Raw genomic sequence first — 26,275 nt, 5'->3', positions numbered from 1 at the left:
TCCAGCGGACGACATTTTTTAGAAATTCTCATTTTTATAACGTCTGCTACTTAAGTAGCGGAAGGGTAAAAAGGGAAAAACATAAGATGCGTGAGTAACCAGTAGGATGACAAAAGGAAATCCCTAAAAAAATTGCATCCATTATGATTGATTGGGGTTGGATCTACTTGTGTTATTTTATGTGTGTATTGTCTGTTAGGATTAACCTACATTTTTGTGTGGTATTGTAGAAGAGAATGAGGTTTTTTTAGTCAAGTAGTCTAATAACTAGTAATTCATCTTTTAAGGTGCATACGTGGAGAATTTCAAAAAGAAATTTCGGCTCGTGCATATATAATAAGATGTTTCTACCAACTAAATTACGTTCACATAAACGGAATAGACTTTTATAATGTGATAAATCAACGTTTGAATTCTAAATGAAAGAAATGTGTTTACATTTAATGTAAGGGTAAATTCTAATATGGACCACTTCATCAAGTGGTCCATGGTGGACCAGTCATGAATAACATTATAAAGAATACGAATTTTACAAAATCTACCGTTAGATTGAAAGTTTATATCATATAGATCATCCATAGAAAAATTTAGAAAAATTGAAAATCATTTGATATGTTATTGAGACACATCAAGATTAACAGTTTATTAAATAACGTAAATCTTGATGGGTCTCAATAACATATCAAATGATTTTAAAAAAATTTATGAATGATCTATACGATATAAACTTTCAATCCAACAATGAATTTCATAAAATTCATATTCAGTAGATCACTTGTCCACGGTGGACCACTTATAAAGGTGGTCCACCGTAGCATTAGCCTACCTCAATTGAGATTACTTCAACCGTAGAAAACCAAAAAGAAAAAGAATGTCTCGAACATTGTCAAAAATGCTATTTTCATATTCTAGCATCTCTAGTTTAGTTTAGCTCTTTACATTCTTTTTGAGACATTCATATTCTAAACTTGTTCGAGACATTTTTTTTACATATAGGAAAATCAAAAGAGCTATTTTCATATTCTAGCATCTACAAGTTTATTGTAAAAAAAAAAGTAAACTCTAATTTTTTGAAGCAAAAGTAAACTCTAATTGTTGCTCATTAATTACTAGTTTATTTTTTTGTGACATAAATCGCCTAACAAAGCAGAAAGCCATTTGAAAAATTATCTCAAATAATTAATGTCTATGTGCATTTGTTCTTACTGATTTTGGTTAGTTAAAGCTTGCGTGTATAATATCTTTTGTACCTCCCAACAAAAATCTTCTTTGTTAAAACATTTCCAATTATAGTTTTTTGTCATTAATTGGACAAGCTGTATAAGCAACTGAGTTAGATATAATTATGCAATCAAATCAAGCAGCAAATAATGAACAAGTCATGTTATTTGCAGCGTAAGCATTTGCTGTTAATATTCTCATGGTGATTGGGACATTTCAGCTAGCTAAAACACCACTTACTTGTTTGGTTTATACTCTATAATTTATATTATAAATTAATTGTTGTGGAATGAGATTGAGAACACTATATAATAAACTTCTCAGACGATATTTTTACAAGAGGGTCTACTTTGTTTTCCATTACTCGATTATTAATATAACAGAAGTTGATATGTTACCGGTAGTGATTGAGATTGTGGACTTGTTACTCTTGTGATACCAGTGTTGAGATAATAATTAAAAAAATTAAAAATCCCAAATAGGGGGGGTCTATGATATGAAAAAATGATTGAAACCAAACAACCAATGTTTCCATTTTATATTATTTTTCTTTTAAAAAAAAAGAAAGGCAATCAGCAAGGGTGTTTCCTTAGATGGATCGTATGTTTGCTTCATGTGCGATGTTTAGAAAAATATTAATTAAATTGGTAATTTAATTATTAAAGCGAATAATGAATATAAGCATGCTATCTAACATTTTGCAGTGGAAAAAAAACTCATTATATCATGCTCAAGAAAGCACCCCTGAACTGAACCTACTAGTATTATTTATCTGAACTATGTATAGAGAGCACTGATTGACATTTGACGTCCAACCTTGTCCTGGTCGCCTGAGGTGTATTATTGACATTTCCATACTAAGCAATGCAACATTTTAACGGTTTATGGAAGAAAAAAATATACAGAACTTGATGATGTCGCTTTGGTCCAAACGCCAAAGCCGATGGAGTTATATAGATATCACAGAATCAACAAATTTCAGCTGCTATGAAAGTAAAAGGCTAACTTGTTTTCTTGTGAGTCAAGGCAATTCCGGTTGGCATCCTTTGTGGAACCAAATAATCTCTGCAACTTTAGGTATTAAATCAACAGAGTCTTGTAAATATTCAAAATTTGATGATTATGTAAGGCTAATGGAATTGGCATAGGATTGAAGAAAAACTAGAGCCTGCTCAGAAATAGCTCTGTTTCTTGCTTGCTTCACCCAACCTGCAACAATTTCTGCAGCTTGTGTGCCCTGGACACTTTCTTCTAGACAATCTGCTGCTTCAGCAAGTTTTCCTTCAGCCAAGTAACTCTCAACTTTGTTAATGACAGATTCAATCCCATCACCTGATTGGTCAGCTTCCCTAACCTGAACATGGAATAACAATTCGTACTTCAGAATGAATTTGATAGAGATGAAAATGAGACGGAATGAAATAAATGTAGTAAATGTATCAAAGTACAGATTGCATCTATATGGTCACCAATTTCACTGCCCCATCAAATTCTAGTTTCCCATTAAACACACCCTTAAATGAAAATGCCAATGTTGGTTAGGTATCTATCTATGTACCTTCAACAAGGATGCTACACGTGCCAAAGAATGTGCTAGTATACCTCCCCCTCCTGGTGGGAAGAAGGTGAAGTGTCGTATATTACCTTTTATGAAATCAAACTGCACCAAAATATGCACAAATTAGAAACATTCAAGATTTAAATATAAAATTATATGATGTTCTATAATCACTCTAGAGTTGACATAGTAACAGTCAACTGCATTTCAGGAAATTGCAAACAATGTTTAAAAATGACACAAATTTCTTCAGCAGTCAAGTCAAATGCTTTACATAAATTTATAAGGCGGCTTTGAAAGATATGATCATTAATGAATATCAAAGGTAACCAAGGGAATGGTCACTAATAAAAGTAAGCAAATCAATTTAAAGAGATCATATTCATGTTGTAGGCATTCAGAGGATACAAAATTTAGCATATAATCAAAACTAAGTTCTGCAAGATTACAAAATAACAATTGACAGAAGAAATGTAGCAAGTTTATAAAGAACAAGTAACACAAAGTCAACAGCAGACAATAACACAACTTGCCTTCTGCTTTAATTGCAGTTGTGTGTCAGTGCCGTTGTTTCTTGTGTCTTTGGGAAGTGACGCTAGCACCAAATCCAGAACTGAATCTTTATCTATGCCTTCAAGATAAGACTGTGAAGATTCTATTTCCTTCTGAATTGGCAATCCTTTTGACAGTGCGTCTTCGAGTGCAAGTGCTCTCTGCAGAATTCATGCACAAATTGCAAGAAACTGGTCATTGGTAAACAGGATTGGAAACTGATAAAATATTATGAACTCATATTTCATCAATAGCTTCTCCATGGATGATATATAGATAAAAACAACATGAAGAAACTGGGAAAAAAATTACCAAAGCAAAATTTTGTGCAGCGTGACTTTGACGAGCTTCTTCAGACCGAGCATAAAATGCCATGCACAAGGCATTTATCTAGAGAATTGAAGGAAAATAAATTTTTGAAGCAAGTCAATTTTCAACTTTGATATATGCCATATGAAAGATATTGATAATTAAGACAAAATGAACAAGTATGTCAATTACTAAGAATTCTAAATCAAGCCTCAGTAGCTAAAATATGACATCAACTTTGCAACTATCAAAAGTCTACCAGTGTTTTACCTTTTATAACAGTATTCCTGAACAAATACTTAAAGGCTTATGTTTACATAACCAAACGATTTTCCAATAATTTCAAGTCAGCCATGCCGTAGTTGTCAACAAAACAGAATTATAAAAACAAAATAATGCTTTCCATTGACAAAATAATCGTCTATAAAAAATTGTCACTCAGGGCGATCACACCAGCCTTGGTGCAACTGTAGAGTATAAAAAATTTATTCAATATTTGTTTTGGCCTTTGGGATGTACAGAAAGTTCTATCACAAACCAAAGAAGATTCAAACAATGACAGGTTTGTTGTTATTTTGGTTCCCGACACGAAAATCATTAAGGGAAGTTCTCTGGTATCAACCAGTACGTAAAGGAACTCTATTTCTTTGTCGTCAGTACTCTTATGACAATACCTCCATAATGAACCTTCCATGTAAATGAACATGCAAGTGGAGCACTTGTTTGCTAAGAATGACAGGAAGTTTATTATATACTACACCAAAAATCTATACTGGTGAACACACTTCGTCTGTTCAGAAACTTGCTTCAAGTAATGAAATGACTGTGAATACAATCTCCATAAGCAGGCTTTATTGGATGTAGTGTAGTTAAGTTTGCATAAGAAAGTTATAATGAACTTGTTTGCATGCTTTCATCAGTCTATCACTAAATTTTGAGCCTTTATGACCAAGCCACCCTTAGTAGAAGTCACTCCAAAAAAAATTTACACTCAAACAAAACTATTATACCTATTGTATTCTTCAATATGCTACCTATTGAAAAGCATATCCCTTTTCATAACGTAATTGAAGTTAGCTATGACTAATTTAAATATGGGTGTATCTATACTCATCATTGATTCTAGCAGAAACCTCACATTAATATTTGCTTCAGACATTTTTTCAAGTTGGGCTGCCTTCTCATTTGCTATGGCTGCATTTAACTCTGCCTGTGCCAACTCCTGAACTTTCTTCAACTGTTGTTCTGCTTCGATATTCTGTAATTATGAATGGTGCAACTGATTTTAACAAATATTATATCATATACACAGATACTAGTAATTGTAGATATATACAGGGGGAAAGGGGGAGGGGGCAGTAATTGTACCATCAATAAAAATTAATGTGCACCTTTTGTTCAAGTTCTATCTTTAATTTCTCGTCCATCTTTTCTTGAAGTGACCTAATAGCAAGAGCTGCTTTTGCCCTCTCTCTCTTTAGCTCCTTTAAAATATTGAGATTAAAAAAAAAAAAAAAAGAATTAAGACTTGGTAACTTTGTAGAGCCAAACAGCACATATAAAAAAAAAATTGTTTGGTTTGACCATTGGACAAACATCACAATTATGAAACATACTAGACAGGCTGATAGTTCAAATTTGATTCTGATTATTTTTGTGTGATCATTATTAAGTCAAATGAATATAATCGTACGTTGAATTTAAATATGAACTATTATTCTCAATCAAGACCATGAAATTAACGAGTTAAAGGTATACACATTGAACAACAAAACTATAGTCCCGTATACAGCAATTATTATTTGTTTGAATGGGGCAGCATCTCTCAATGACTTTCGCAAAGTTGTTATTTCTACCCAGGTATTTAAGACAAAAAGAACAAGAAAAAATCATTTTAAATTTTATAAATATGAAAGAAAAAAGAAAGAAAAAAAAAAACCTTTTTACCTTGTCCAACATTGCAGTTTCTTCAGCAAGCATAAGTTCTCTTGCAGCTGCATCTTTCAACTTCTTTTCATATTTTTCCTAGCACAAACGTTGCAAGTAAAAATTAGTATTATAAACTCGTCAATAACCAAAAATAGAACAACAAATGCTAAGCCAACTCGGATAGATTAGAGAGAAAGTTAACCTTCAATGCTTTCTTTTCTTCATTGAAAGCATGTGCATCTATTCCAGCTTGCCTTTTCTCTGCAGCATGGATAGCTTGTACAAAACCAATAACCAGTTTTCCATCGTTGGACGTGGCATACCCATCTTTCAAATCCTCCAATGCACCATTAAGTGCCTAGTGTTTCAATAAGTTAGCTTTCATGTATGACCAGAATCACATATGAATGTACCACTAAAAAATCAACAGAAAATAAAAGCAGATCATAAATAAACCTCTTTATCTTCAGGAAAATGACTGTCCTCAGCATGACTAAATAAAAAATTAGTAGGGCTTCCTTCCGACTTATTCCTTAAGTGATATTCCTCAAGGAGGGTGGCTGGTTGTTCTATATCTTTACCTAATACATTCTGCCATGGAGTGACAAAGGAAATATATTAATAATCAGGAAGTGTCAAAATTCAATTTAGAAAGAAAAAATGTCGGGAAAAAGGTCATTGGTGAATGCCAGGGAGTAACAAAATCAATTGATAAGCTAACATTCTATTATAAAATTTAAACCAGCATGATTACCAAAAAAGACCACAGATGATATTAATGATTAACCGGTATATCATGACAAACTCACACATACCTCTTTTCTTTCCTCTATTTCATGTTGCTTCGGTTGAATGTTTTCTGTCCCATTCTCGTCTATAAATGCATTGTCCTGTGTAGATGTCGATGTATGTTGAATTGCCTCTTCCGGTCTTAGGGCAACATCTGTTTCCGTACTTTTTATACCAACAATCCCATTAGATTGCACCACAGACTCTTTACTAGGATCATCAGATGTTAGATTACTTTGAGGATATTCAGGAAACCCGTTACTATCTTTAGCAATATCAGAAATGTCTTGCATCGGAATTGGTTTATCATTTGAATCTTCTATTACAATTTCTGGCTGTGAAAGAAGGGTGTCAACCTTCTGCTCTGCATGCTCTACAGCAGGATTTTCATTGTTAGATTTCTCACTACTGAGTGAACCTAACTCCTCTATTGAATGTTGTCCATTCTTCAGATCTCCAATGGTACCATCTATCTGATCTTCATGGGGAACACTAAGCTTCTCCTGCTCAAGATATTTATCTAAGAAACCGAATTGATAAGCTGCCAGAAGAGCAGCACTTACAGCCGCACTTCCAATTAAAAACTTCGATCCAGAACCATGAGACTCAGGCGGCTTTCCTGTAGAACCAGGAGCTGAGGCACCAGCGGGTCTCGATGCATTTGAGAAGTCCTTTCGCGAAGATAGATGTGAAGGTATCTTCTGAAATATGAATATAGAAATAAAGGGTAAAAATTAGAAAAGGGTAACATATGAAGCTGACTAAAATTGGAAATGAGTATTACCAAATCAAAAACGTATGTAGTTTGTATCACAAACATAAGTAGTAAATTACAGAATGTAATTGTATAGCAAGAACAAGTGTTTCAACATTAACAGTTAAGACCTTTCCTGCCCTACATTCTTGTAATCAACAATGATCAAGCCTTATCCCACTAAGTAGGGTCAGTTAGCTATATGGATCAAACGATACCATAATCTTCTCTCCATGTGTCCAAACCACCTAAGCCGAGTTTCCGTCACCGTTACGACGATAGGTGTTACCACAACTCTCCCTCTAATGTTGTCATTCCTAATCCTATCTCGTCTAGACAAGCCACACATCCAACGAAACATCATCATCTTTGTTATGCTATTTTATTCTCAAATTGGGACTTTACTGCCTAACATTCAGTCCCGTACAACATCGATGTTCATACAGTTTGAGCGATACTTTTGTATCGCATAAAACACCTGAGAACCTGCTTTGGATTTCCTTTTTATGAAAATGGAAGTAGACTAGAAATGATGCCAAATGTTTTACTCTGAGGAGCTTACAAATTAGCAAGTATCGATGACGGAAATGGCCAGGGTGGACCATCTCAATAGATGGTTCACTGTGAAACTGTCCTGATCTGCATTTCTTTTCTTATTTAGGATGTTTTTATTTATTTTTGGTTTTGAAGTTTTACCCCAACCTAATCCCAAATCTGCAAGACTGCAACATAGATGGGAATCAGATGAGCTTGACCGTGGGATATATGACCTATGACTCGATATGTCTAAACCTAGGCCTAACTTTTTTCCAAATTCCAACCAACAAGAGAATTCTCAGATCGTATGCCAAGTCATTCTAAACATTCTGACAGTCATAACATTCCCAATGAAATCCAAAGACATCTGGTTTGGTGTTCTAAGAAAATGAATAGAATAAGGATTAGCAAAGGAAAACGGGCACAAACAAATGGGCACCGGTTTTCTGTGGAGACAGACTCATAATGACATATAAAACTAATGAATCAGTTGATACTATTTCATATAAAACTATACATAGTTAAATCATTTTCATCAATTGCATTGAAAAATAAATAAATCAAAAGAGTAGAAATTATGCACCTGATGAATAAAACGTCTGGGGTTACTTCTAAACTTTTGTCGGGATGAAATTTCCAAAATGGACCTGCAATAAGCATGGAAAAGCATCATCAAACTCAAGAATTCGATCGCATTGAAGTCGCATACAGTGAAAATCAAAAATTAAAAACGGAATCAATTGAACGAAATGAAGTTAAAGATTCGATTTACCGGCATCACGAACACATAATTACGCAGAAAAAAGGTAATATAAAAAAGTGTAAGTGCGTTTACCTCCGGAACATTGTAGCCTCGGAGAGATGGGGAATTTGTGGAAAAGACTGAACCAGAAGTGAAATTGGTTGGTTGAGATGTGGTTGTGTTGTGGCGCAACCCCTGTGCTATACAACCTACAAGCTCAAAAGTGAGGCTTATGTGATTTTAGTGGTGTATTAGGGTCGAATCATAATTAGTAAAAGTTCATTTTGGGGGGCAAAGGACTATTTCCATAAATTAAGTGTCTTTTCGTACATTCAACAAAATGGTTTACTTTTTTCTTTTGAGGAGTGTTAGCAACACACTCTTTAACAAACACACTCTCTTCTATTGGTTAAAATTTATATGGGTCCCATAAAAGTTATATGGATCCATATTTTTTTATGGGACCCAAGTGAATTTCAACCAATAAAAGAGAGTATGTTGGAGTGTGTTTTTAAAGAGTGTGTTGCTAGCATTATTCTTTTCTTTTTCCTATATTGTTTTTTTAAACTATTTTGAGCCAATTTTTTCTTATAGTGAATATGGTTGAACATCCGTGGGGTTCGATTTTAAATGACTTAGTTGACCATTTCACACACTTTAAAAAAAATGCATAAATAAAAGAGGGAGAGAGGGAGTTGTATAATTACTAAACTGTCCTTATTATTCACTTTTCATAGTTGCACATGTGACCTTTTTTGTTACTAGTAATAATGATTAAATTGGTTGAGTATGTCACACATAAACATCCCCACTAAAATAATGTCTTCTCAAATTTCTTTTGTTGCGTAATGTATCAAAATCTAAAGAGTCTTCCACTCTTTCTTCAATGTCTCTCCCAAAATCTAAAGAATCTTCCGCTCTTTCTGCTTCAAAGTCTTCATTATCTTCTTCCATACCTCTCAAAATCTAAAGAGTCTTCTACTCTTTCTAAGTTTTTAGAATTTTCTTCACCAACACTATTCATCTCTAGTTTATTTGACATTAGCGCAATAGTTTTTTCAGGCTTAATTGTATTTTTGGTCCATTATATTTATTATAGGTTTCAATTTGGTCCCTTATCTTTTAAAAGTTTCAAGTTGGTCTCTTATATTTTCTGCATATTTCACGTTGGTCTCTCCTGTCAAATTTTTCACTATTACCGTTAAATTTGGGCACGTATCATCTTTCCAAGTTTGGTTTCTGTTTGTCACGCGTCCAAATTTAACGGTAATAGTGAAAAATTTGACACTAGGGACCAACGTGAAACCTGCAGAAAAGATAAGGGACCAACTTGAAACTTTTAAAAATAAGGGACCAAATTAAAACATAAAATAAAGATAATTATGCCTTGTTTTATCATGATTGCAAGTGAAATTTTAAGATGTTTATGGTTAATGTTAGCATTGCTTAGGCGTGTCATGCCTTTTCATTTACCCAAAAAATAATTAATGAAAGTATGAAACGCGTGTTGTGCGGTTTTTATTTTACTTAAAGAATATTGTACATCAAGTTTTGCTTCTCATTTATTGGTCATTTTTGTCTTTCAATGAAAAAGCACTTTTAAACGTGATGAGAAACTAGCTTCTTAAACAAAACAAAAAACGTGATGGGAAACCATGATGACATTAGATAGTTTTTTAAAAAAAAAATATAATTGGTAAAATTGGAAAAAATGACTTTGAAAATTGTATAGGTAATTTATTTTGGGACAAATTAAAGACAAAAATAGGTCATCTAAAATGGGACGTAGGGAGTAATTTAGACTCAATTTCTCCCATTATACAATATAACTCATTGTCTAATTATATTATTCATTCATAATCATAACCTTGAGTAATTTAGACTCAATTTCTCCCATTATAAAATATAACTCATTGTCTAATTATATTATTCATTCATAATCATAACCTTAAAGTTAACACATACGTGAATTCTCTTGCAACTTTATGGTGCTAAAGAAAGCAAAAATACTCATAATTATTCAAATTATCAGCAATAAAATGCTAATGGGAGACTTTATGCAAGTTCCTTGATCTTCTATAATTTTTTTCACAACACAATGGGATAGTAGTGCTACTACTAACCATTTGGTATTAACAATTTGCTTCTTAGAGGATAGTATTGGTTCCCTATAAATCAAACTTAAATTTTTTATAAGAGCTCATTAACCACTTGAACTCCAATTACTCAGTAATAATTGTGTAGACTAGTTATCTAACCATGTAGTAGAATTGGAGTGGAACGTGATCTCAACCCCTCTTTCTACCTACTTGCTGCTGACTCAATGGAGATTTTCTTTCCTCAAACTTAATATAGCTTTTTTTCGTTGTTATTTATTTCTATCGCATAAAAAAAATGTTTATGTGAGGGAAGGGGTAATTTGGGAATTATAAGACTAAAACAGAGAATATATATTTTTAACCTAAAATAAAACGAAAACTAACATTAGAAGCACAGAAGCATCAAGAAGAAGCAAAATAGTGAACCGAATTCCGGTTGAATTATTGGACAGTGATGGGTGGTAACAACCGCCAAAACCGATTCAGAAGTCACCGCCAAAATCATGCTCAATCCAGTCGACACTCACTGTAACTAATTCCTAACTTCTTTTCTCTCTTCATTTTTTCATATTCACGCCGCCGCTTTTCTTATTCATAATCTATCCATTTGTTTCAGAGACAACGAATCTCAAAGCTGCGTTCAAGGTTCTATTCACCCTTCAAATCATTTATTTTATCCATTTATTTATTTATTTATTAAATATTATGTTCACCACGTGTTTTTAATTGCAGAAACTCGTGAGGGTGACAATGAAGAAGCTGAAGGACTCACACAACCCAAAATTAAGCTTGCAATGTGGGTATGCATACAATACAACCGTTTTACTTTCTTAATTTATCGCGTCGATGATCGACGACGTCTATTTGGATTGATTTATTTGAGACTGTTTAGAAAAACTTATAAAAACAGCATATATGAAAACGATTTAACTTTATTTTATATTTGATTATTATAGAAATAGCTTATAGTTATACACAAGTGCTTATCATGATAAGAGATTATGCTATAAGCTGAAAATTAAGCTATTTATCTAAATAGGGTATTATTACTTTAGCCTCTAAGACCATCTCCGATGGTGGATTATTTTGGAACCCAAAGTTGGTTCCGGAACCACTATGCTCACTTTAGAGAAGCTAAATCCTGTTATCTATACATCATAACCGAATTTGGATCTAATATCATGTCATTTGGCTGTTGACTCAGGATTTTGGGCAATGTGATGCCAAAAAGTGCACGGGACGCAAGCTTTCAAGATTTCGTCTTCTAAAAGCAAGTATCATTTATCCCTTTTCTTCATTAACTAATTATTTTTTTATATTCAATAGGTCTGTGTTGTGCACACACACATTGGCATATGCATAGTATTAAATACTCAAATGTTTATACCTTGTAACTACGTGAATTTGCTGTTGGAGTGTCATTGACAAGATTAGATAATTACTTTTCCTTTAGCACATTAAATTAAATAAAAATAAATAACAATAAAATTTGTTAATCTCAGATAAAAAGTAAAATGGTTTTGAATGCTAGGAGTAGCAACAGTCATTGATTAAAATTAGCTGCACAGTATTGGAAGATCACATTGGATGTCAAAGGCCTCCAATTGGTATTTGTTTGACATTCTTTCACTGGAGTCATCTAAGACCTCTGAAACTACACATGAAACAGTGAAGAAAAGATTGTTTAAAGGCTCAGAAAAATATAGTGAAAAGGGAAGAGCATATGCATATCATAATCAAGATATGAAGAGGCAGTTGTATAACAGTGCTGTTTCTGTAAGATGAAAGAATTCTAATTCTATTATTTTATATGGAGGAAGCCTTTGCTTAAATATTGAATGGGTAGGTATCTAGGGTTTTTGTAATGCTACAGTCCCACAAGTAGATATACTTGGTGCTCTGGTCATAGAAATATCATAGTATCTGTAGATATACTTACATAATTTCTTGCGACAAAAAATCTAGTGATATCTATAACAAAAAATTGACGATATAAAAGGTTGGTTAATGGTTCTGTCACTTGTGTGTGTGTGACTGTGTGTTGTGAGCAGACGTAATACTTAGTTTGTCCCTCTTTGTTGTTCCTTCTGTAATCTATGACGGTCCAATTACTCTATTGAAAGTTGATTAATATACTATGTCAGCTATCCTTATTCTGATATTTTTGTGCAGGAGTTACGTGTGACTAATGGTTTTGGGGGAGTTGCTTTAAGGTACTTGGTCATAAATTATCTTTCTGTTGCTAATCTTCTTGTTGAAGTTTTTATGAAAAAAGCAAAAATTTCACAGCTAGGTGAAATGGATGCTAATTTGCAAACCTTGCGAAGCAATGTATTCTCTTTTGACTGTTGAGTAGCTATATATATACTATTATATAGCAATTCTGCAAGTTCCTTTGTTCATTGATTGGTGATTATCTATATTCTGTTTTGCCAGTCCTGTTGGACAGCAATGTGTCTCAAGAGAAGATTACTCCTTAATCCTGACTAAAGGATTGGCTGTTGTGGATTGCTCATGGGCACGCTTAGAGGATGTGCCTTTTGTCAAGTTGCGCTGCCCTGCTCCTCGCCTCTGTATGAATTTCTATGCTGACAATAATATATTTAATTTTTATTTATTATTTATATTCTTGGTTTCACATAGTTATTTAATTATATTCTGTTCACAATTTCAAATACAGTAGTGTAGGACTAGGTTGTCAATAGCGGACATAGCACTGCTATCACAGCGGAGTGGCTAGTGACCGACTGGCTGCTACCATCCGCCAATAACGCTGCAGTCGCAGCATGACACTTAAAGATGCATTTAATCTGTTTGCCGTTTAGGGTTGCTTCGTTTACAAGGAATGTAATGTTTTTCTTTTCTTTCATAATTTGTTTTTATTGCAGTGCCATGGCTTGTAGCAGCAAACCCAATAAATTATGGTCGTCCGTGTAAGCTATCCTGTGTAGAGGCCTTATCTGCTGCTTTGATGATATGGTACCAAAATGGCATTATCTATGACTAGACTATATCTTTGGTTTTGGTTTGCTCTACCAAATTAACTCCCCTGCAAAATTTGCAACTGAAATTTGGTGTCCCATATGTTTCATGTTGGCTGATTTGTTACTAGACTACCATTGCTTGCACTTTGCATTGCACAATAGATCATGCTATCACCAATGTGTTTTTAAACGGAACAAAAAATTGAATAAAAATTCAGGCCCATATTTAATAATTGAATTTGCAGTTGGCAGCATATACATTGAATCATCCTTCTTTGATGCTTGGTTGTTGAAATGAAAACTATTGGTTAAAGTTCTTTGCTGTGATCTTGCAGTGGAGAAGAAGAAACAGCAAATCTGTTGCTTGGCAAGTTTAACTGGGGTCACGCTTTTACGTCTCTGAATAAGTATGATATGAATCATTCATTTATTTTTTATATTTTCATTTTGCTATCTAGGTTATTTTCACTTATGATATTTATGAGAGCATAAGTTCAATTCAAGCACATGCGTAGCATAAATTTATCCCCACATATTAAATGAGAAAGGCAACTGCCCAGAGCCCCTCTTGATTTCTTTGAAACCTTGTAATTCATGATCGTAAAAACACTATCCACAACTTACATAGCTTTCTCTTTGTCCTTTTATGAAGCATACTTTTTATTGAAAGTAAGCAGTACTTACAAATGAATACTGCTATAAAAATCATGTCTATAATCTATATGTAGCCTAGCCATGAGCATATTTTTTTGTGACAAAATAATTTAGGCTGAACATGGCATTAGCTCCTAATGAGTCCCTTGATCATTCTTCTATTCGAACCATAATTGAGAGATTTAATATGTAGCCTAGGACACAATTTCATTCTATTATTCTGTTTCTATCTAAAAACCACCGTGAACTCAAATGGTTTATACAAATTCATTCCAATTGTTTGGTTTCCATGAATGAGATCCGTGACTAACACGCGATTCACTAAATTTGATTCTCAATTACATGTGGCTTCATAGATTTTTCTATATTCAGAACTTTATCTTAACCAATGCAGGGAATTACTGAAGGCCTACTCTAAATGCCAAAACAGTGCTGAAATTATTACTGTTCAAAATGATTGGCTATCACAAGCGCGTCAGATTCCTAAGACTCCTTCTACTAGTAGCAAAGGTATGTGTTTGTTGTAATATCCATAGTATCTATTTTGTGGGTGCTCTGGTATGAAGTTGTTTGATCCATGTAGTTCAATCTTATCTAGTGACTTAGTGAGAAAAAGTTTGGTTTTTTGTTGAATATCTAATATATTGTGAATTTTTCTCTACTGTGTTCTTTTTCCTATGCTGCATAGCAGATGTTAAGCATGAAAATGAAGATAATGATCAAAATTCTTCCGATTCTGATGACGGGCTTCCACCTCTTGAAAGGAACATGAATCATTCGAACATAGCCGATAGTGACGAAGAAGATTCTGAAGACGGGCTTCCACCTCTTGAAAGGAACATGAATCATTTGAACATAGATGATACTGACGAAGAAGATTCTGAAGACGGGCTTCCACCTCTTGAAAAGAACATGAATCATTTGAACATAGACAATAGTGACGAAGAAAGTGAGTAGATTTGTTTTAAGTTTATGACACAGGATACTTCTCTAACTGTGCTGCAATATTGGGATCAACATGGAAATGTGTTCAATGCAGAGTTGCTTGGCAGAAAGCATTTCAGCTGAGATACGTATAATCTTAGGGGATGAATTATTTCCAGTAGTGGTTTCTCTTGGTTTAAAATATGATCGTGTGTTAGCAAGTTGTAAGCTTTACATGTATTTTTCCCCTTTTAAGGCCTTAATGTTTTTTTCAAAACATTATCTGTAATTTTTATTTTCGGTTTTAATTATATAAATATCAAATTATTTTTACTTTTGCAAAATGTGTAGATCTTTTAAAAATAAGAAATAAATTGAATAATGTTACAATTTCTTTAATCATAAGCTATATTTTAAAAACTGGGTAGCATCAGTTGGTTGAACTAAGAACTGGCTCCAATTTGGTTGAATCATAGTTCAATCGTGGTTGGCTCAACCGGTTTTATTTATTTTTAGAGTTTTTGTTCTTGAAAAAAAATCTTATGATTTGCCTGGGTAATATTGGATTTCTATGTTTTAGGCTTTATTTTGACACATCACATAAAAAAGAGCTGATATGATATTGAATTTGATGACTAGATCATTGTCATGTAAGATTTTGACGTTGATTTGACATTTTGTGACATTTTTTTACATTCTTAGTGCATGCTTGTTAAATTCAATCATAAATATGATAACTTGATCGAATTTGTAAAATAAAATCTCGATCGAAAGAACTGACGTTGCAACTTAAAAGCTTCTTTGGGCTGATTTGTTTTCATATCAGCTTAAAAGACGGCCATGACCATGGCAATTTGGATTCTAGAACTCGATCGACCAAAAATATGCTTTGAGTTTAAGCAATGTCCGATATTCATGCTCGAAGGAATTATAGATATTAGAAGGGGCATGAAAGGGTTTGGCAGTAAAAGAAAATCACTTGATAGTTTCTTATTCTTACGGACACTTATTAGGAAACTTTCGATATTACAAATGAATATTAACATGCACACTTTCCTTCCCTCGTAGAGACACACCGTTGTTGAATTGAAAGGAGATCTCTCTCACATTATCAAATTAAATTAAATACATGCTCATCTCCCGCGAAAAATCGTTACAAATACCGCGCAAAATCGTTACAAATTGGCGCGAAAAATAAAATAAAATCCATCATCAAAAAGCATATAGTATTATTTTCTTTCTTCTAATAATAAAATAAAAATCTCTTTCTACCTATTATAAAAAAATAAAATAAATCTCTTTCTACCAAAAATTTAAAAAGGAAAATATGACCATTTTTTTATCCTTTATTTTTACCCTTTATTACCATTTTTCTCAAATTTCTTAGTTGCCTTTGGATAAAATAAAAACATTTGACTGAATTTAATTTTGCATGCCGTGTGTGCATTGTGTTCTAGAGTCTTCTATTTAACCACTTTTTCCAGTAACGAAAGAGTACTTTGCTTCATTTCTTCTAATGCTTCATTTTCTCTTCTCATTTTAGGGTTTCACATTTCCCATTCATCAAACCCTCGTTCATTCTTTTCACTCCACAAACGATAATCTGCTACATTAACTGGTAAGTAATGCAATGATCCTCTCTCATTTTCAGTTTATCGCTTTAGATCATTATTTTTCATACCTAATCATGCATATGTGAATTTGATTGTGAATGTTCAGTTTTAACATTTGATTTTTGAATGAACTAGTTTGCTTCATAATGCCGTTTGATTTGATCATCAATTTTGTATGTGCAGATTTTCAACACTGTTTCTTCTGAATGGTTATGTGTTATTTTGCTTCATTCGTTGTGTATATGTTGTTGATTATGTGGTGAATTTTATTACTGATTTCAGGTTAGAGTAGCTGAGTTAGTTTGGATATAATGTCATCGACATGTCCGATCGGTAATGATCAACCTATTGATCAATTGAAAGTTACTGAGCTGAATGATGAGCTTAAGAGAACGGAACTAGCTACGAAAGGTTTAAAGGAAGATTTGATAAACTGTTTGGATGAAGTTCTTGCCATTGAAAAGGAGAAGGATGATGTTAGTGGTTTCAATGGAAATGCTTCTGATACAGATGAAAAGGGTAACACTGCCAAAGTTCATCCAGTTGAAACAGGAAATGAAGAAATGATTCCGGAGGTTGTGAATAATGACAGTGGAAAGAGTGATATCACCAAGCTGGTTGGCAATGATTGTAGTGCAATGGCAGACCAAGTAGTGGATCATATGGACTTATCAGCTGATGCAGATTCTGCAAATGTGGCAGAGGACTTAGTTCACTCTTCTACTAAAGAGACCGCTGTGACAGTCTCCGAGAGTGTCTTAACAGAAGCAACAGTAGTCAGTGGTCAGGAGGATTCGTGTATTTCAGAACCACAGAATGGTCATGATCAGGATTCTGTAACCAAGCAGGTAAGCGAGGAGTCAAAGCCCCAGCTGGAGTGTGACATAAAGCCCCCGTGTGAGAATCTCACACCCGACTCTTTGCTTTCTGAAAATCAGGTATCTGAGGTCAACACTAGTTTAGGGTCACAAGTACAATCTGATTCTGTTTCTAGTAACTGTGTGTCGATTAATCAAAAGAATGAACTGAATGATACTATAATTGCTAATAATATCAATTTAGAACAAGAAATTGTTAGGTCAGAGATGGTGGAAGAACCATCATCCAAAATTGATGTCCCTGTTTATGATGAATTGCATTCAATGGATGTTGAAGAGCTAGACAAGAAAAAGGCATCTGTTGAGGAAAATAGCAGTAACAACAAAAGTCCAAGCCCGGACAAGACCAATAGCAGTGAAGATGTAGGTTATCCAGAAAAGTTAAACTTGGATAGAAGTTCTGGTGATGATTCCATGGAAGAGGATTTGCCGGAGAGCAAGCAATCTGATTCTAAGTTTAATGTTGATGAACTTGGAGTGAAGGGGGAAAGTGTTGAAAGGCCTATTGTGAAGGAGGAATGTGGTCCTGCTGTGGTGGGAGAAGGTCTATCAGAAAAAGGCGGTACCGACCACAATAATAATATTCCTGCTGTTTCCCTTGTCAAGAAACAAAAAATACATGGTATGCTTCGTTTTCTTTTTATCTTTTATTGTTGATTCTTGATTTCATTTTTCACTTGGCAAATTTGATTACAGTGGTGTGTACTTTGCATTACATCTTTGGCTGTCTGAATATACATTGTGTATTTTCTCATCATGTTGAATTGTAATATATCATTTATAGTGTGGGAGTTTGGTTTCATGTGGAGACTCGAAATTGATCCATAGACTAGTGACTGCACATAATATGTACAATTAATAATTACGTTTTTTTTTTTTTGTATAAGAATTCTTGATACAAATATATATTTAAATAAATCTTATAGAGAACTATTTGGATTTTGTATAGGAAACATTTCACTAATTCTACAGTTAAATAATGGTGATAAACATAACATTCGCGACGACAATCCAAGATTGTTTTGATTTTCCAACTGACTTCTAAAATACTAAAAGAGACACCTGCTATATGTTGCTATGTTGATGGGTTCTGATAGAGATTAATCATGTGCTTTCACTTAAAAGACTTCAAAAGTTTTATGTATTTCTTATTCGATCTAATTATATTCTTTATGATTTTTGATCTTGTTCGCAATATCTACATGTGTTTTTAGGAAACAATTTATTTTATTTTTTAAAAGTTATTACAGCTGTACTTTTTGATATTTTTAGCTCAAAGAGTCTACAACAACAACTCTATTATAACTGACTAACTAACTGAATAACAGATTCCAAAATCTGTTATTCCGCTGTCCTAAACTAACCAGAGTTGATCGTAACTAATTGAACTCACCCAGTTAGTAGTTAAAGAGGGTATGCAACTGCAATCTTTTCATCAATAAAATACAAACATAATTTTCCTTTAGTTTTTCTGCATGTTTCCCTTCTTTCTCAGTATACAATAAAGCTTTATCTGACTGGGTGAAATATGCTAACATGACGCCATAATACTCTATCGTAAATCACATTTCATCCAGACCATGGATCAAAGGAGTCTCTTGCGAGAAAATTTCACTATGTTTTCATTTTTACTTTCACAGTTCTAGTGGCAACAACGAGTTGTGTTATAAGCGTGGTGAAAAGAGACGTGAGGCATCAAGAATTCATTTTTTTTTGGTAAACCATCAAGAATTCATTTTATCTGCTATTTAGTTGCCCATTCCTTCATTATGACAATAATGTAAATGATAACATTTATTGTTTTAGATACTTGTATGCATCAATTTGTTGTATTTCATTTACAATTTCTTTGACGAATCTCTATTTCTTGTTATGGGCGTTTCTTTGGAGAAACAAGAAACTAAATGTGCAATTTATGCTGTGTTTCTGTCGTGCTATGCATTTGTTTTTAATGATGAGAACATTTGTGTTTTTCTTCCCCCTCTTAATTATTTGGAGAATTGTGCCACAGATCGAATATCAGTTCGGGATAATCAGCCTAAAAAACGACAAAGAATGTGGAACTCTGAAACAGTTAAAGATTCAAATCCGCAAATGTCTACTGTCAGACCTGCTACTGCACCAAAGGGTGAGCCAAATGCTTTCAAGCGCAATTTATCTCGGTCTGATTCCTCAGCAATTAATGATGCGCCCAAAGAACGCTTTGGTAAGTCAACATTTATTCTGCTTGGGGTGTAAACAATAAAGAATTTATTATCTTATTTCAGGTATTGAATGAATAAGTAACAAATTTGATTTAGTTAAAAAAAGTATCAAATTTGAATTTTTGTCTTGCAGCGCTAAATAAGAAAAAAAGGGAAAACATAGACAATTCCTCAAACTTTTTTAAATCTAATCGGTTACATTTAGCGAAGCACGTATTGGGCGGATCTAATACACTAAAAAATAGTTGCTCTATTTTTGTTTACCATAAATAATCATTCATTAGTTGATTGTCCATACTTGTACATATCTGCTGACAAATTGCTGAAGGTTTTATGGTATCCTTACTCCTTATGTTTTGTGATTTATGTCGCTGTTGCTTCAAGTCTAACAGCGTTTCTTTTTATCATTGTTAGTTCCACCATCACAAAGGCACCCAACTAATTCCCTCAGGATTGATCATTTCCTCCGACCTTTTACCTTGAAAGCAGTGCATGAACTACTTGACAAAACTGGGAATTTCACTAGTTTTTGGATGGACGAAATAAAAACCCATTGCTACGTCAGTGTAAGGCTTAATTCTTTTATCTCTGTTTTGCTACTAGTAAGGTTCCTTTGTGATGATGCTTTATTAATGATATATACTTCTATGTAATCTTCTAATGATGTGATGTAGTACTCAACTGTCGAAGAAGCCACTGAGACCCGAAATGCTGTTTATAATCTTCAATGGCCCCCACATGGTGGACGCCTTTTAGTTGCTGAGTATGTTGATCCCCAAGAAGTGCAAATGAAGCTAAGACCTCCTCCTCATGTTGCTGTTAACATTGATTCAACAGTTCCTCCTGAAACACCTACCTCGCTGCCAGAGCCTTCCTCCTGTCAGCACAGGGAGCAGCCTCCAGTTCCAGTCACATTTCCTCCTCCACCACCATTGTCACAGCTCCCGCCAGCAGCTAGAGAATGGCTTCCACCGCCACCAGCTAGAGAATGGCTTCCACCGCCACCAACTAGAGAATGGCTTCCACCGCCACCAACTAGAGAATGGCTTCCACCGCCACCAGCTAGAGAATGGCTTCCACCGCCGCCACTTTTGTCAGGGCCCCCACAACCACTTTTGTCAGATCCTCTGCCAGCAGCTAGAGAACGGCTTCCACCATCACTGTCGGAGCTTCCGCCAGCTGCTAGAGAGCAGCTTCCGCTGCCAACATCCCTTCCAGAGAATGTTGATCGACCTGTTCGTACAATCGATGATGTCTTTCGCAAAACCATAGCAACTCCTCAAATCTACTATTTACCTTTATCCGAAGAGCAAGTTGCAGCAAAACTGGCAGCACAGAGCAGAAGTGTTAAGCAGTAGGCATTGTTGATTTTTGTTATTGTTTGCCGTCGGAGTAGTTAAGTTTTTTCTGTAAATGCATCTTGGAAGGTATGCTAGTGTCCCCCTTATGCCAATGGTTATTTTCTGGTTCTTGGTACTGTTACATAGGTTGAGACAAAGTTTTTTTGGTATTACAACTATACAAACCAAAAGCTACTTGACATGAGTGATAGATTTTCCTTGACAGAAACATTTTGAACTTTGAAAACCAATGGTAGATAATATACTTCCTTTGGCATGAAACCAAATTGTGGAATGACGATGTTAATTTGTGTTCGTAAGACTGCTAGTTATATGATGAAACGAATTGCTTACGTAGATAATAATCGACATTCTATCTATGTATGAGAGATGAGAGGAGTGAGCACGGAGTTCACAGTCCCATGAGGAAATATTGATTTGGGGTGATTATATTCAAACAGATTTTTGACATCGTTTAGTAAACACCTTACACCATATGAAATGCAACATTTAAAAAATCAATTGCATTTGAAATTTGTGTTTGAAAAATATTTTTTCTGTTGATTTCATTTGAGATTGTCATAATTTTCTTTTTGGATACAGATTGTCATAAATTTTGATGTTTGCTTTTATATAATTGATTGATTGACTATAAAGGGAATAGTGCTTATGGGACAATGATTAAAAAAAAAAAATGACGATATAATTTTGAAAGTCTTGTATTCAATGCTTTAAAAACAAATTATTATTTTTATTTAAAAGATTTACTTTTGTTTCTTTAACCATTGTCCCGGGGTATTGTTTAACATGATTCATCAAATAATACCATGAGTTATTATATATGAGTTGGGAAAAGAGACTAAAAATCTAATAGCATTCATGACTTTGTACTTTCATTTGAACACGAGAAGATCATGATGAAAAATGAAGCCAAAGACAAAGAAGGAAAATGTGCCAAAAAGCTATGGATTGGAATGTGATGAAATCTTATTTATGGCTTCTGGTTAGCATAGAGTGAGAATCATTCATTGTTTGTTAGTATAACTTCTTAATCTTTATATTAGGTGTAACTCAGTTTCAAAAAAACTGATTTCTAAGCAAACGATGGTATATCACATTCAATGTGGGACTTTGAGCATCATAGTCATCAATGAGCATATTTGGGTTCATTTTCAATTCAACATGTGACATTCAACCTTGTAGTTGTATCATATGCACGAGATTTAAATGGATGATATTGAATTAACATATCCCCAGTAAGATTATAAACACCCAAATTTACCTAATAAAAAATAATATAAAAATAAAATACTAACTAGCCACTAATACTACTAATACTCCCTCCGACCCTATTTATAAGAGTCAGTTTGACAAAAAATTTGTCGCTTTTTATAAGACTTTTTTGCAATTATCAATGTCATTGATTATTTATTTTCAAAATTATCCTTATTTACTTTATATATTTTTTTAAATAAATTTAATTCTTTTTTGTAAGTGGGTACTTTATTAATTATAGGAAAGTCATTATTAAAGGTAAATATGAAAAGTCAATATAATTTATTTATCAATTTAATACTAAAGCTAGCTTTCTTAAAACTCGTGTTTTGTCAAACTAGCTCTTATAAATAAAGACGAATGGAGTATATTGGGAGTTAATGTTGGTATTGTTCCTTGACGGAATAAGATGAACTATATGGGTCCCTATAGCTTACTTTTGGTCTCAAAATTTCCAAAAGTATGATCCTTACTCCCCTAGCTAGCTGGTGATTGAGATGGACTCCCAGATCATTGTCTTTGTGCCGCTAATGATTTTCCTTCAAACCAAATATCTATTGATTTGTTGAGAAAATTTAATTTCCTAGCTTAAATTGGATGGATTGTTACTAGTAGTCATAGTCATGCCTCTATATATAAGGAAAGAGGTAATTGTTAGATCTTGTTGTGTTGGGAGACTCCTGCAAATACTTGAATAAGATGATGACAACGATGGTGACCGCACATAAATTCTAAATCGTATGTGGACACACTAAGCTTTAGGTTCGATCGGTTTCCACCGGCCAGTTTATGCAAACTAGATGCAAAAGGGTTAACGAACGAATTCCCTACAGGATAGTTTGGAAACTATAACATGAATTATACACTCATGTCAAACATATGGATCAATGATAATTTACAAAATAAAATTTTGTCAATGACTCTTGTGCACTAGAGAAAAAAATAAATGACTTATTGTGTTTTCTACTTTTAGAGTAACTTTATTTCCAGTGAAATTCATACCAATTGACGAAGGGAAACAACACAACCCTTTAAAAGATTTTCTACATTTTTTTTTAAACAAAAGATTTTCTCCATGTTAATATGTACTATATTCATAAGTTAAAAATTACTGAGAAAAGTTGTTCATAAATCATGTCAAAATTGTTAGATCGAACGTAATGGCTAAGGTTTGAACTTCAATCTCTCTACTTTATACTAGATAAGTTTTCAATGGTTTGTAATCTCATCTATCTAAAAAAATTTACTTAGAAAGGTGAAATAATTGAAACCACATTTTCTCACTTTTACAAGTACATACAAATAAAAATGAATATAACTAACAACCTCCTTCCCCAAAATGTTATAATTAAGTGCATCTGACCAATATGTATTCATTCTTTTAGTATATAAAGGAAGAAAAATAATAATATAGTACATATACATCAGAAAATTCGGTAGTAGCAGCAGCAACAAACAATGAAAATTCTCTCTGAGATCTTATATCAACTTTATGTCAAAACAATACTCATATTAACATATATGCTAATAGAACTCATCCTTATCATTTGTTACCTAAAGTCAAATAAAAATCCAATTACCACAACTCAATATCTCAATTTCATTGAAGAGAAGAACCCTACAAGAAGATTAAAGAAGCCTACAACAGAGATCATAGATTGTAGGGTATGTTTGTCAGAGTTTGAGGAAGGAGACATTGTAAGGAACTTGAATTGTGAACATACATTTCATAAGGATTGTTTGGATAAGTGGTTTTTGCAAGACCAATATTGTGCTACTTGTCCACTTTGTAGGAACAAGGTTTTGTCAGATGATTTTGCTTCTAAGTATTGTTTGCTTCAAAATCAGGTGGAATTTGATGGAATTGATGATGATCAATTTATGGCTTTGTTATCTTCATTGAGAGGTAGTAGTATTTTGTATAGATATTTATGATTATTTATAGAAAAGTGTCTTCAATTAGATTATAAATGTTGTAGATTAAGTTTCTTGCATGTAGAGAGGGACTTGTAATTTATAACTTGTTCATCTCCTTTTTGTGATTCCTCATAAAAATGTTGATATTATCTTCATAATTTACATTGTAAGATTCTAAATTTTATTGTTCTGATAGTGTAGAAAATATTTAGATGTAAGTTTTAATAATTATAACTGTTTAGTCTGAGTGATAAAGGACTCAACAACTTTAATTAAGTGATAGTGGTTTGATCCCAATTTTGTATATTGTAAAGAGGTAAACTCCCCTTATGTATCAATAATTTTTTTTGATAGAGATTAATTTTTTTTTGTCTAGTAGTCTACCGGCTAGAAATTCAATCTTAGAGGTGAATAAGTGAAGTGTCCAGGGTTCGAACCCCGACTCCTGCATAATACATGTGATGTTTCTGCCAACTGAGCTAAACTCAAGGGGACGAGATTAATTATTATTAAACAGCAATTAAAATTTTATATATCTGTAAGGATTAAAATAAAACTCTTCATATTTATAGGGATTATTTTCATATTTAAACCTTAAAAATATTTAAAAATGTAGTTTTTTTTTTTTATCTCTATCCATGTAGTAGATAGCATGTGGTGAAAAAAAAAAAAAAAAAAGATTGGCTTGGTTTAAAGCTAAATAAATTTCTATCCCAAAGAGCTGAGTTTGGTCCAGCTGCTATGAGTTGTAGATGGACATGCAAATTTTATGAAGACCCCTCTTAAATAAAATGTAGGTGAAGCAGTTAATAATTTGGTGCATCAAAAATTGACTTCTCATTTTATTGGTTTGCACAATTTCAGGGGTTTCAGCAACTTCTTAATGTTACTAGTGCCCACCACCTTAGGACTACACATTCAAGAGCATAAAATTGTAGTCGTAATCCATCCGTTTCAAAATGAGTGTCGTTTAAAATATTTACATACATATTAAGAAATGTGACGATATTGTGACATGCCAGTTTTATTAAACTAACCTTATTTATTTATTTATTAGTATCATAATACTTTAGAAGTTGTGCACACTTAATTAATTGGAGGGTAGAATTGGAAGTAAAGTAATAAGAAAAATGTTAATATAGTAAAATTTATCTTTTCAAAATACTCCTATAAAATATGATACTTTTAATACGAAGTTTCTCCTTTTTAATTTCCTTAACTACTGCTAGCATAATCCAAATAATAATTCTACACTGAAAAGAAAGTGACCTTCATTTTAAAACAATTTTTTCACCCTAAAACGACACTCATTTTAAATCAAAGGAAATATATTAAAGTTGATCAAGTTATAGATACTCCTTCCTTTATAAGTTACATAGCATTTGTCACCCAAAGAAATTGGTTGTTCGATAAGTAGTTGTGTAGTTTTAACTACTGACTAAGTTGGTTGAGTTTCTGTTACAAGTTAGTTACATCAAGTATGAAATAGTAACACTATAAATATTTGTAATCTCTATTCAATTAACAATTAACTATAAATATTTTTTTCTTCCATTATTAATTCAGTCTTACTTTTCTTATAGAAATTGTTTCTCCTATATTATGAATATTGTGTCCTTTGTTAGGTAGCATTAGTATTATTGTTGGCTCATAAATATTTTTAAATGCAAAACTCATTGTAATTATCTATACAACTACTGTGGTACTGCCATTTTCCTTCTCTTAGTACTTGCAATAACTTCACCTATGAACTATGGAGGAGGAGCACTAGCACTAGGAGTCAATGTAATTTACCAAAGGTAAGTACCAGAAAAAATAACATAGTATACTACAAAATAGCACATGATAACATTTAAATATATTTAATACGTGACAGAGAGAGTATAGATTAGAATTTTAGTTGGAGGGGTCTGCTGCAAATACTTGAACAAGAAGATGATGAACGATATGATGAACATTGGACATAAATTTTAAAGCGTGTGTATCACACTAAATT

The 26,275-nt window shown here is 33.2% G+C and overlaps 3 protein-coding genes across 3 annotated transcripts; 2 read left to right on the top strand and 1 right to left on the bottom strand.

The window, feature by feature from the left end:
- Positions 1 to 1,966: 1,966 nt before the first annotated feature.
- Positions 1,967 to 8,629, bottom strand: LOC123913892. Its single transcript, XM_045964793.1, has 12 exons — positions 8,485 to 8,629; positions 8,233 to 8,296; positions 6,385 to 7,059; positions 6,026 to 6,160; positions 5,772 to 5,927; positions 5,588 to 5,665; positions 5,032 to 5,124; positions 4,779 to 4,898; positions 3,644 to 3,721; positions 3,313 to 3,492; positions 2,780 to 2,881; positions 1,967 to 2,575 (listed from the first exon to the last, which is right to left on the bottom strand). Exons 1-12 carry the CDS (start codon positions 8,493 to 8,495, stop codon positions 2,342 to 2,344), a joined length of 1,926 nt encoding a protein of 641 aa, XP_045820749.1. The 5' UTR covers positions 8,496 to 8,629; the 3' UTR covers positions 1,967 to 2,341.
- Positions 8,630 to 10,848: 2,219 nt separating this feature from the next.
- On the top strand, positions 10,849 to 15,385 carry LOC123917347 (18S rRNA aminocarboxypropyltransferase). Its single transcript, XM_045969039.1, has 10 exons — positions 10,849 to 11,018; positions 11,107 to 11,135; positions 11,223 to 11,290; positions 11,695 to 11,760; positions 12,663 to 12,703; positions 12,927 to 13,063; positions 13,379 to 13,469; positions 13,810 to 13,881; positions 14,523 to 14,638; positions 14,820 to 15,385. Exons 1-10 carry the CDS (start codon positions 10,945 to 10,947, stop codon positions 15,083 to 15,085), a joined length of 960 nt encoding a protein of 319 aa, XP_045824995.1. The 5' UTR covers positions 10,849 to 10,944; the 3' UTR covers positions 15,086 to 15,385.
- A 1,145-nt stretch (positions 15,386 to 16,530) lies between these two features.
- On the top strand, positions 16,531 to 21,407 carry LOC123919032 (apoptotic chromatin condensation inducer in the nucleus). Its single transcript, XM_045971254.1, has 5 exons — positions 16,531 to 16,670; positions 16,948 to 18,165; positions 19,555 to 19,749; positions 20,162 to 20,313; positions 20,422 to 21,407. Exons 2-5 carry the CDS (start codon positions 16,977 to 16,979, stop codon positions 21,103 to 21,105), a joined length of 2,220 nt encoding a protein of 739 aa, XP_045827210.1. The 5' UTR covers positions 16,531 to 16,670; positions 16,948 to 16,976; the 3' UTR covers positions 21,106 to 21,407.
- Positions 21,408 to 26,275: the final 4,868 nt, after the last annotated feature.

This window comes from Trifolium pratense, linkage group LG3 (genome assembly GCF_020283565.1).
Source record: "Trifolium pratense cultivar HEN17-A07 linkage group LG3, ARS_RC_1.1, whole genome shotgun sequence".
NCBI lineage: Eukaryota > Viridiplantae > Streptophyta > Magnoliopsida > Fabales > Fabaceae > Trifolium > Trifolium pratense.
Note: the sequence above shows the minus strand (reverse complement) of the source record. Positions and strands in the feature narration are given on the sequence as shown.